Genomic DNA, 12,736 nt, shown 5'->3' on the forward strand with positions numbered 1-12,736 from the left:
CAATGGAGCTTCACAAATGACTTCTTGTCTTCTTAAAGCAAATGTTCTGTCCATTTTAGCCCTAATTGTCTCTCTGTTGTTGCGCTTCTTGACATCTGAAAGGAGTTCGACCCTCATCTTCTCCAGGGACTGGGCACATTCTCCAAGTGGAAAAGAGGGGCAGTATTCCACTTCCCCCCTCCTTGGTTTCTTAACATCATAAGCAGGGGAACGTTTTTCAGCTGGTTTATATTTCAAAGAATTCACGCATACTTCAGGACATCCTACTTTCCGGAGATGTGTGCGGTAGTTTGACAACTTGTATTTGAGGCTCATCTTCCACCCCTCGTAGCCAGTGGGTGAGCCTTTTTCTTTTAAACATGGATGCTTCAGGATGAGTGCCTCTGCAACTTCGTCAAACTTACTGTCTGTGAGATAGACTGTGTGCTTGACTACCTCCTGGATCAAGCCCTCTAAGATGTCGGACTTCAGCTTTGGATCAGGGATCAGCAGCATCCCATTTTCCTTGAAAGCTACGTGGGCCTTCTCAAGCTTAATTTCTGCATCGTATGTGAAACGGGGAACAAAGAACAAATCTGGCCATGAAGCCCGTGATGACGTCGACTCTGGACTTGAAAGAATCACAGTGCTGTCACCAGAACAGGATGAGGTGTCATCGGCAGCACTGGTTGATGAAAAGGAGAAACTGGTTTCACTTTGGTCTGTGGATGTGTATATAACTTTGAGTGTCGCTTTGTCTTGAATTTCCTCAACTGAAGTTAAGTTCATAAACTCGTTGCCGAAAAGCGTATCCATGAACTGCAGTCGGAAGGGTTCTTTTATTTTACACTGAGTCTTTATGTTATTCTCTAGTTCAGCCACAGTTGAAGGCAGACCAGTAGAAAACATGACTCTCTGACTGCTGTCTGGTCCGAGGATAACTCTTAGAATAGCTTGAGTTGTCATGGTCTCACATCACTTTCTGTTAGGAAAGAATAAGAAAATGTAATTAGAATCTGTTTTATAACAAGAGGTATTGTTAATCACCAAATCTAATCTTTTACTATTAAAACATAATAATTTTAAAAATCTGACAATTTAACTTTGGGAAAAAAATGCAACATGCCAACATCAACTTGTCAAAAGTATGAGTGTGTCCAAGATTCCCCATGCCAACACAGCCCTACCATTCCTTTCATCACAGCCATGAGTGCCAATCCCACCACCATCAAAGGTAAAACACAGAGTACAACAAACATATCACTCTGATACATAACATTGAGAAGCTGAGGAGAGCACAGGACAATACCAGAGGAGTGATGAAGTGTGCTACACGCTCAAAACAGAAATGAAAAAGTGTGCTCTCCAGGGTTTCCATACATTAAGTTTTCAAAATTTTCCATATCATTCCCATAATATGTATTCAATTTTCTTGATTTACTATGATTGGGAAAAAAAAAAGATCAAATTAAATGAAATAAATCAAACAAAAAAGGAGAGATCTTGTTAGTGATCATAGGGAACAAACATAGGGAACATATAATACATATATATTTTTTTATTATTATTATTATTATTATTATTAGTCCATGGGAACCCTGAGCCTCCTTTTAAAGACTGCAACTGTAAGCACAATGATTTTTACATTATCTTACCAGAACACACAGATTGATCTCTTCAAGGTCACCATCCGCACACCTCCAACAACATAGGCAGCCAGAGGATACTCATCAACCAGTTCAGAGATTTCCACAAGAGCAAGTTCTCGTGCTGGAGATGGAGTCAGCTGAAAGGCTCCATAATGCTCGCAATACCATCCACACAATAGTTTCAACACAAAAAATAGCCTCTGATGCAAAATGCACACCTGATGAATTTCCCCAAATTCAGGCAAGCCACCCTCAGAACCATATGCCACTATCATACCTGGTCTGTAGTTTATTCCCTTGCTCCAAACGTTTTTTGCCAGGTTTATTTCAGATACATCAGGATCTCTCTGTTTTAAAGCATGGGCTAGCTCTTCCTTCAAAACATCTAATGGGACAGTGGATACATCTGATACATCCAGCACTGGTTTATCAATATTTGGAGATGACAAGTGATAACCAATCATAATCTGATGTTTCACAGCCAGAGACAGAGGCACATTTTTAAAGCAACTGGTGTGTTTGATGACTTTTTTGAAGAAGCTATGCTTAGCTTCGAACCGAATGGTCCAAAGTCCAACGAGAGGCCCCAAAAGCTGAATCAGGCGGGGATAATGTTCTAAGTAGTGGTGTTTTGGCAGCAATTTTTTGTTAGGAAACCACTCTTGATACCTTTGTCGATGATCTGAGATTTTGCTCTCAAGGTAAGCAATAGACTCGTCACTGTGAACTGGGGCGACCACAAGCTCAACAATCTGTTTTAGATCCAACAAGACCTGCCATACTGGCTCATGTTCAGGAATCTTTGGGCCAATTAGAAATGGAAGCAATCTTAACAAGCTCCAATTCTCATGGGCATTGCCCCCTATGGTTTTCCTGCTTGAAAGATTTTGTGGCAAAGTATGAGGCTTATTAGTTTTGTCTGTCCACTGATATGGGAAATGCAGAATGGAACTGTTTATATCATCCAAGGTGATATATTTCTTTGATATCAGTAATGTGAGGCAATGTGCTATTTCAACAGGCACAATGCCTTCAAGAAGATCGTGAGCAATGTCTGGTGGGTAGCCACTGACAACATGAAAATGAGACAGCGCTCCAGTAAAAGGACAAGCTCTTTTAACTCCAAAAAAGCTACTGCCACTATCTAGCGCTGCTCTGACATGGGTTTCATGCGTTTCCTTTGTTCTGAGGCTGAAAGTTCCTGACCTTACCTCATGTGACTGAACATCTGAAGCTGATGCTGTACAAAAACGACAAAAATAGGGGCCTGCAAAGCTCTCCACAAAACCTGCTATTCCATGTGCTCCTAAATTGTCAGCAGCAATAGTCTGCACTGTACCCCTCAGAGTTTTGTTCAGTTGTGGGACAAAAATACCATCGACTTCCAAAGACCTCAGGTCGCGTATGAGGGGCTCTAAAACCTTGTCATAACCAAATGACTTTACATTGTCCGTTTTACACAAAATGGCGAGGAAAATTGAGGACAAACTAGATTGAGACCCTGGGGGAAGGTTACTCAGCACCCAATACACAGCACAAAGTTTGTGGGTTTTGCGGGAGGTGCCCAAAGGGTTACAGACCTCAAAGTCATCAGCATACAAAGTTATGGATAAACTTAGATCTTCCCCTGACAACAAACTATTTCCCTTAAAATGCAGACCATCCTTATAAGACCTGTACACATTTTTTCCCCCAATCTCTGTCTCCCTTTGTGTTTTGTGATTGCTAACTATCTTGTCCACAACATCCTTCCTACTCAGCAGCACTTGCAGCGATTTTAGGATGGGGACATACTGGAATGTTTTTTTCTCTTTTGCATCCAAAATATATTCTATCGGCTCAACAACATTAAATTTTGACTGATAATATTGTTTCCGTTGATATGTGGAACTCAAAGGTCCATCCTTCTTTATGGCCTTATTAAGGGGATTTGCTGAGCACAGTGAGGAAGTGAGTTCATCGATGACAGCTTTGTCAAGTTGAAGCTTGTGCCTCTGAAAAATGTCCACTATAACACCTTCAGCATGAGATTTTGAGAGACAGTCGGTTAAGTGGTGAAGTTCAACCAAAAAGTCATTGATTGCTCTGCTTGGTACATGGGAAAAATGCTCTAATTTTAACAAAGCTGCTGCCAAACTGTGCTCGATTACATCTGGGAGCTCATTTAGAGCACCAGTACTACTACCAGGTTGAGCATCCTCACTAATGTCATCGTCAGGCGTATCTGATGCAGATTCTGGGGAAGCAGGGGTGGCTGATACTACAATTCCTGGTTTAAAATCTTTTGATGAAAAAGACCTGTGTTTTCTGCTCTTGTGGGATTTAAAAGATCCTAAGATGTTTGTTTGAAATGTGCAATCCAAGAACATACACGTTACAACCTCATTTTTCTTTAAATGTGCATTAACGTGAGTCCAGTAATCCCTCTCAGACACAAGATCCTTACAAGGACACGAATGGCAACTAAATGTACATTTCTCTGACTGATGACAGCTAGTTTTAATAACATGACATCTATTCAAATGAATTAATAGTGCATTCCATGTTCTAAAAGTGCATGGGCAACTTGCATGGACACATGGAATACGATTGTTATTCCCAATATAATGTCTATGTCTGACTCGATAGTGTTTCAGAATATGGGACCTACTTGGAAACACCGAAGGGCAGGTCTTGCATTTCCACATTCACTCTGTGTCACTGGAACACTTTTATCACCATTCACTGTGAAAGTGGAAACAAAAAAGGATTAAAAGGTAAGGTAGGTAGCAGGCCACATTTTAAAAATACACAGACAAAAGTCCCAAGCCGTTTTCCTCAGACTTCTCTCTGGGGCCACGCCTCCGGAGTGCAGGAACAGACACTGCTTGTTCAGCATCGGGTTTCTCATCAACAGACGCAAAAGGTTAGATAAATGATAGCTATACTTACAATTAATAGTTCTAGTGTGATGGGGTATAGAACATTTTTCTGATTTTGCCCTATCTGTTCTGATACATGGAAAAAATATCTGAAATGCTCAGAAAAATAAAATAGTCCACTCAAGTAGACCTCACCAGCTAAACTTAACCACCTGTCTGACAATATTTACAGGTAAAAGTTGAACCTATGACAAAAGTTGTAGTGTTAGATTGCACAGATTTAGGTGGGCAGTGTGTGCATGTGCCGAGCAATTCATTTAAATCTATAATGCATTACTGTAACTAAAAGAGCAATTACATCCCGGTCTCACCACAAAAACTTGAGCCCACGATCCACCAGCTGACTCCAGGTGATATGCCGACTTGAGTTTGTGTCTCTGCAGCAAAAGGAGGGGGGGAAATCTAGGCATTACAAAACTGTATTTCAATAAACATACATTAGATGTAAACTGCATAAACTTAAACACATAAAAAAACAAAAAATAAACAATGTAAAATATCAAATAATCATGATTAATGCCTTCTTTGAGGGGAACAGAAAGCCCATTCTCAGGCCAAGCATAAACTAACTTTAGTTCAAAAACTGGACTGGCTGTGCAAAGCTAGCAGTTTGTAGCTCCATTAGGCTAAGTAACATATGTGAATAGACGCACACCAGTTAATGTATTGTTTTTGAATGGCCTCTCCATCTGAGGCCTGTACTGCGAAGCCAGTTTAGTGGGTTAGCGAGTAGTGGTACAACGGATCATCATTGATCCGTGATCCGTTCGGATCGACGTCATCGGTTCGGGACACACGTGATCCGCGGATTGATTTCAGGGGGGAAAAAAACAGTTGTGCTCCGTCCGCATACAGCTTGCGGCCAGTGGAGAAAGTAGGAGGAGAGCAGACATGGCGAGCGTAGGAAAGGAGGAGCTTGAACGCCCCGCGACACTTAAATTAGGGTGACCAGACCAGCGCTATGGAGTGAGAGAGTTACGACACTCTTTGATGTCGCCGCTATGCCTGTCACGTGGTTCATGTAAACCCCATTAGTTCCAAACATACGCTGGCTGTCATGTTCTTCTATGGGACAGACAGCAGCGATTGCATTATTGAACGGTAAATATAAAATAAAACACACACCCAAGTACTTTTTCACCTGTTATTACATTATTGCATTTTTGTTAATGTCAGTTCTGCATTTGGAGAGGCAGGGTGACAACGAAAAACTTATATTATAACTTACATAAGTTTTAGGCTACATTTTTTGGGGGAAACGCTTAGCGTTCTTGTTGCATGGTTAATAACACCGGCTTTAGATGCTGTAACTTAACTTTTCCATATCATTCATGTGATGGTAGACGTCTCATGATATTCATTTGAGCACAACTGGTCTGTATTAGGCTATTGATTTCCGTGATTTTGCTTATAAATTCCGATTCAGCTATTAGCTTACCTTCGTAATAACGTACAGAGGTCTGCCATAGCGGTCCGTTCAGAATTCACCTAGAAGCTATAGCTCACTTCTTCTGATGAGTGGCCACCCCAGGACCACAACGTGAAACATGATCATGTTAAGACTTTGTTATCTGAGATGGGGAACCTCAGCGTTTACCACTCAAACTCGCCAGTCCTAAAATCGTCGTCATTCCTAATTAAATAACCTTCGCTCAAATCACGAGTCACGACAATGCCTTGACATACCCTGATTACGAGCTCATGGCATGGGATAGCAATCTATTAGCATCTCATCAAGCATCAGCAAGTAGCGCTGGGTAAACTGTACACTAGCCACGTAAACATGGAACAGGAACAGTACGACAAATTAAGTACAGCCAACACGTAACACAATGAAAAGTTAGTATATCCCAAAATTCAATTAAATAAAAGTTGCTATAAAGGTGGTAGCGATTCATCACCGAACTACCTTCACAGCAGGGGAAGTCGCGCTAGCTAATTAGCTAGCAGGCAATGCTAGAAAATTGGTTGAAACAACCAAGATAAAATATAAATAATTACGCTGTGCATATACAAATGAAGACCAGTATAAGCATCGCAAAGTGCCTCTGATACAATATAGACAGTTGACAATTCAAAAGAGGTCGATATTTCAGCAACTTAACTCTGGAAAAATTCAATGCGCAGCAATGTAAGTGAATGGGGTCCGACGCCCACATGACAGTGTTTGGAACTAATCCGCTTTTCAAATCCGGAAGTAGGTGGTTAAAAGCTCCGCCATTTTTTACAACGGAAGTCTATGGGAGTGTCATAACTCTCTCACTCCATAGCGCTGGACCAGACGTCCCCGATTTCCGGGGACAGTCCCCGTTTTGGTGTCCCTGTCCCTGGCTAAAGCTGTCCCCGGAAATGTCCCCGATTTAGCTTTTAATGAATGAGAAATAAAATTGCGTGTAGACTATAACAAGTTATTACGGTAGCCAGGTAGCAAGCACGAGTTAGCATGGTGCGCGGATACTAGAACAACAGTTATTACCGTAGCCGGTCGCGATCAGTTCCAGGTGGTTCAGCCCGTTTTATTATTCTGTTACCCGCTAGACTTTTTCGTTGTGTGTCGAGGCTTCCATCAGGTAGTATGTCAATCGTTTTCATCCGATTCCTTCATTTTGGTAGCCGTTAGCCGCATATATATTGTAAATATGTATATGGTTAGGCGAGCTCTGATGTGTGCATCAGTGTAATCGGTGTACCAGGAAATCCTGCACTCACAAAAAGTTCCATGATGTTTGGAATGAAAACCGCGATTAGAGACAAGAGCCAATTAATAAGGTCAGTCGCCACCAAGTGGTCAGGTGTGTGAAGTGCAATCTGTCAAAATGACTGATGACCATCAGATTTTTCTGTCATGGTTTTAAGAAAATCTTCAGTTAATGCAACCCCTGCTATTACTACTATAACTATCACTTCATTCCTTTTATTACTTTTAGGAAACGGTAACTGTCCCAGTTTCTACATTTCATCCTGATAACACATAATTCTTTTTTTTTTTATCTCCGAGTTTGAAATGTCCCCGGATTTCATTTCAGAAATCTGGTCACCTTAACTTAAATCCCCTGTATGGGAGCATTTTGGCTTCCCTGTCAACTATTTTTTTTTTTTTTTTTTTTTTGGCTTTTTGCTGATCCGAAAAATGATCCGATCCGTGAGTCTTGATCCGAGGAACGATCCGATCCGAGAGTTTTGTGATCCGTTGCACCACTATTAGCGAGGTATGTTGAGTTTAAAGCCAGGCGCTCCTGTACTACAAAGGTGGCTCTCTTTTAACTCGGCTAGATCACCATGGTAACTTATGCTTAGCTCAACGCGCACAGACCATAAAGCTGAGAGCCGGACTTATCAAACTAAGTTGATAACCAGCTTCGGAGTACCGTGTTAACCCGGGCCGGGACTTGAGTTTTTTTTTAGCTGGAAGGTGAACACAAAGCCTGGCCATGTTGAGCCTCCTTCGCAGTACATGCCTCTGCTCACGCTGATGACATTAGCAGAGGCTGCTTGGTGGCTAAATGTCACTAATGGCGCATTTCCACGCATTCCCGCTCAAAAAAAAAATTCAAGTGAAACATGGTGATAAAATAGCACGAGCAAATAAGCTCACTACACGTTAACGTTAGGCCTACATGGTGACTCTCAAGACATGAAACTACATTGGGCTGAGATTTCGACAATATTTAATAAGAGAATCTAGACTTACCGACCAAAACAATGGCGTGGCGTAGGTGTACCGTCCCGCGACGAGTCCGTTGGTGAAGTGACGGTTGACGTCTTCTACCAACAATGCAAAGCGCGTGAGACGAGATCGCGTCAGTTATCACGATAATTAACATAGTACTTTATTGACTCACTTCATCTCAACATGATCTGAACACATTTATGTACCCTCTTTGCGTATTATGTAGTTTCTACATGATATAGTTATATTTAACTTTGAAACATGAGGCAGTTATGTTAAATACACACAAGATGCTTACATAAATCCAAGAGTGAGCCAGTCTCCTTTTTTCAGTGTACCTCTGTTCTTACATTTTCCTAAAAGGTATACTTCATATGATTTTAGATTTTAAATCCACACATTTTCAAACTATCTAACAGTATAAAGTGAGTATTGTTTTGATCACAACCCTTAAAATAACACCAGCATTTCTACATGCCTTGCATTTTTCACTGCATTTAAATGGGAGTTATTAAAAATTTAAACACTTTAAACCACTTTACAGATTATGATGCATGGCTGGTTTATTTATTTTTCATCACTTTTTACCCCACAAATAACCGTCCACCTTCCCCAAGTGCATTCAGATTTCTTGTCAGTAAAGCTGCTCTAAATCACACCTGCTTGGAAAAAATGAAAAATTATAAAAACATATTGTGATAATGATTCATTCCTTCGTTTCACTGCCTGCAAAGTTACAGTGAGCACAGTGACCTAAAAGGATGGAGTGGAGGTCAAATGCAGACCACATGGCTTCTGGGTGGGAGAAGGTGGTGGGGTGCACAGGCTCTCCGTGGCCGCGGTATTTAGTGCAAAATCCCACAACACCTGTTCATTACGAAACAGAGCGACGCAGCGTCTGTGAATCCAGTGAATTCACACTGATTTTGCCAATTAGTGCAGTAGTCATAGAGGGGAGGTGTAGGTGAGAGAGAGAGAGAGAGAGAGAGAGAGAGAGAGAGAGAGAGAGAGCTGCAGGAAGATTTTTAATCAGTGACACAACATGGGTTGACCAAAGGGAGGGGGGTGGGATGCAACAGCACCATCCGGATCTGACTGTTTAAAACCTGGTGATTACCATCGAGCAGATTTCATATTGGACACATTCTGGGCCGGATTCCATTTCTGAAGTTTTATTTCATCACATCTCACAGTGGATGTGAAGCCACTGCTGGAACGCGCAGACGTCCGCGTTTCTATTGGCTGTCTGCAGCGTCGCTCAGAGGAATGACGATTTTTGCTGCTATAACCAGCTGATGCCGAGGCTATGAGCACGGAGCCTCCGAAGAACTGTTGACGGTACATTGACACCCTGTCATCGGCGCTGTGCCTGCGGATTCGGTCTCGTCCCCGTCCAGAGACTGAGTGAGTAGGATATTTGATCGTGTCACGACGCACAGGCCCCGGGTTTTCCCCCACCGTCGCTCCACATGATGTGTCTTCGTCTTCCCACATCATCATTTTCATGGGCATGATGCTCCGTGCTTCACTGATTGAGCTTTCTCACCTCGCGCAGGCGACACATCACATCTGCAGGTAAATTCTGGTTTTGGCTTGACGGTGAGCGCTCAGCGATGGCTTTTCGCCGCATATGTTTTCATGTTTTTCGCGTGTGTGATGTTGTGTCTCAACCGTGGGTTTGTGCGCCCAAACGCTATTTGTGGATTTGTGGTTGTGCAACACTGTCGTGAACACGGTCCGTGAACTACATTATAATGTATGCACTGGTTGCTGTGTAGGCTGAGAAACGCGTGGACAGCGATGGAATGGTGGTGCGCTCCGCAACGCAGCGACTAGAGAGAGACGCAGTTTCGGTGCAGAGAGAGCAACATTACTATCCCTTCTCTCTCTCTCTCCCTCCCTCTCACCTCATATACACACACTCAAACACACTTACTCCCGTGCACGCGGACGCACGCGCATGCCTTTTAAATCCACAGTCCTAAACTCATTCACTCCCAAGGTTTTCTCACCAACAGGCGTTTAACGCTTCCGTCCATTCCATCACTATTTTCATGATGTTTTTTTTTTTTTTTTTTTTCAATTTGGCTGCAAAGAGAGGCAGCTGCTTATCAATAAATACCCACTCTGTGGTGTTCCCATTTCAGGAACACATTTCCTTGAGTATGACCTAATGCATGCTCCAGCTGCAGGCTTTTTGGGGTATATTTGTCTATTAAGATGCAGTGTAGTTCTCATTACTCCCCCAGTGGAAGCACCATACCCCTAAATGACTAGCCATGGATGGCCCTCAGCATCCACCTTACCTCTTCCCCTGGAAAGACTTAGCTTTGTGGAGCGTACACTGCATAGGAAAACGCCCACACAGGCACATGAGCCAAATCAACATTAAAGTGTTTTTGCACTGCTGAATAAATCAAGTGTTATACAAATGAAGTTGGACTGATACCGCGAGAAGCTTAGGTGGTTCCAGTCCAAAAACGTTCACGTAACAAAGGAGGCATTTAATAAACAGTTTTTTTGGATGCGCGACAGGCGGAAGTCTAAGCCTTCAGTTATTATGAGCCTTTTTTTCCACTATCCCTGAAACAATACACAAACGTAATTGCATGTAAATGTATGATATTGTTTTGGAAACTGGAAAACTTGGAAAAGTAAAAGTTAAATGTTTGAAAAGAGGAAGAATCAGAGTTGGACAAAACAATAAGTTGACACACATTTCGAAAAGCTGAGTGTGACATCTTGACTGTGGCGGAAGCAGAGATGTTTAGGTAGTCATACAGTGGGTACATGAAAAGTTGACCATGTTCTTATGATAAACCAAAAGGTAAACTAAGTATTGGACAATCTTATGGTCGCCAAAGTTACCTCAAATCATCTTGTAGCGCACATACGTTTGAGTACCACATTTCATCTTCCGGTAATTCTCGGAATGCATTGCCGGCGTGCTGTCAGGACGTACTGCGTTCCTTCTTATGTCTGACATGCTAACACGCTTATGCTAAGCAGTTGTAACGTTCACAATACTCCCCAACTAGTTCACGTGTTGGCTAGCAGAAACAGAAAGTACATCTGGAGATGACTGAGGTCACTACTTTTGTAGATATTTGATCATAAAGTTGCAAATGAATTTATCTTACTTTATAAATAAAGTATCTATCTATCTATCTATCTATCTATCTAATGGCATCAGAGGAAAAGTCAGACCAAACTTTTCTGGATATATCATGCTTCAGTGTCATCTGAAATCTCGAACCTGCTGATGGTGGGTAAAGTCAGGGGTATTACGACACAAGCTCTTTGCACCAACAAAATCTAATACCAAAATTTACAACAGTTCTATTGAAGCATTTAAATACATATCCAAAAACCTCACTGAAACTGTGCCACTAGAGGAGCAGTAGGATTCATCCTCTGGGGAACTTCTGGGGACGTCATCTAGTTTTCGTTGACATGTTTTAGTTTAGGACAAAAATAGTGAAGAAGGACACCGGTGCAGAGCAGGCGTAGCTTGCTGCTAGTCATTATTTGTTCATTCCAGATTGTCACCCCTGCAGGATACTCCAGGTTGAATGTGCGGCTGATTGGAATAGAAGGGATAAAGTGCGTTTGGAAGTCATGCCTTTCTGTGCAGCTACACGTCCCAGTTAGTCATCTTCTCTGTCAAAAACACCACCTGCATGCTTGTGCCTGTGCAAGGAATGGTGGGAGATTGGACCTCGGAGTGGCTGTTTGACAACGCATTTAACACATCTATTTCTGTCTCCGGTCTTCCAGGTGCACCCGCGTGGAGTTTTCGATACAAGACAGACACCAAGACATGGAATAAAGAGGCAACTGAAAAATAAAAACTAAGTCAGATCCACAAAAGAAAGTGACATTACAAAAAAAAACAAAAAGTCTGGAAGAGAGCCAGAGAGTGAGGAGGAGAGGAGCTGTCGTGGAAGAGGAGTGAAGATGGGGCGCGGCCAGACGTTCGCCATGTATCTCCTGGAGTCTGCAGTTCACTCTGTCAGCCGCCGGGCGAGGCGGGAGTCTCCTCACTAAAACCCGAGCAGCTCATTTCACCTGCTGGAGGAGCCCCCACCCTCGGTGATGTGATGAATAAGTTTGAAGTCCTTGGCATTGTGGGAGAAGGTGGGTGGTTTTAAACAGCTGATTTTACTGCATGTTTGTAAAAAAAAAAATCAAGGACTGTAGGTACAAAACTACTCCTGGGGATCTGGGTCCCTCGGGACACAGATGTCACAGCCAGTGGATTCGTTTCAAGGGACTTTGGGTGTTTTACATTGCACAGCTGTTTTACATTGTCAGATCTTGTACTGTATGTCCTACATTCCCCCTTCTGAGGAGCTTAGCATTTAGGATACAGAGAAAGAATTTAAAGTTTTTTTTAATAGAGGTTTGCAAGCCAGAGAAAATAGAGAGAGAGAAATATTTAAGGAGTAGTGTGTAACCTTTGTTGACTCTCCTTACAAGGAAGAACAGAGGTTTAGGCATTTGTTAGCCACGTGTTT

The 12,736-nt window shown here is 42.3% G+C and overlaps 1 protein-coding gene across 1 annotated transcript in view; it reads left to right on the top strand.

Annotated features, from left to right (window-relative positions):
* Positions 1–9,265: 9,265 nt before the first annotated feature.
* cdkl5 (cyclin dependent kinase like 5) overlaps positions 9,266–12,736 on the top strand; it is a 36,968-nt gene continuing 33,497 nt past the window's right edge. The window contains exons 1-2 of the mRNA XM_084541026.1: positions 9,266–9,794; positions 11,997–12,356. Of these exons, the coding sequence (XP_084397152.1) occupies positions 12,320–12,356 (37 nt within the window). The 5' untranslated portion in view covers positions 9,266–9,794; positions 11,997–12,319. The remainder of the gene's footprint in view (positions 9,795–11,996; positions 12,357–12,736) is intronic.

Source organism: Chelon labrosus, assembly GCF_963514085.1.
Source record: "Chelon labrosus genome assembly, chromosome: 3".
NCBI classification, from domain to species: domain Eukaryota; kingdom Metazoa; phylum Chordata; class Actinopteri; order Mugiliformes; family Mugilidae; genus Chelon; species Chelon labrosus.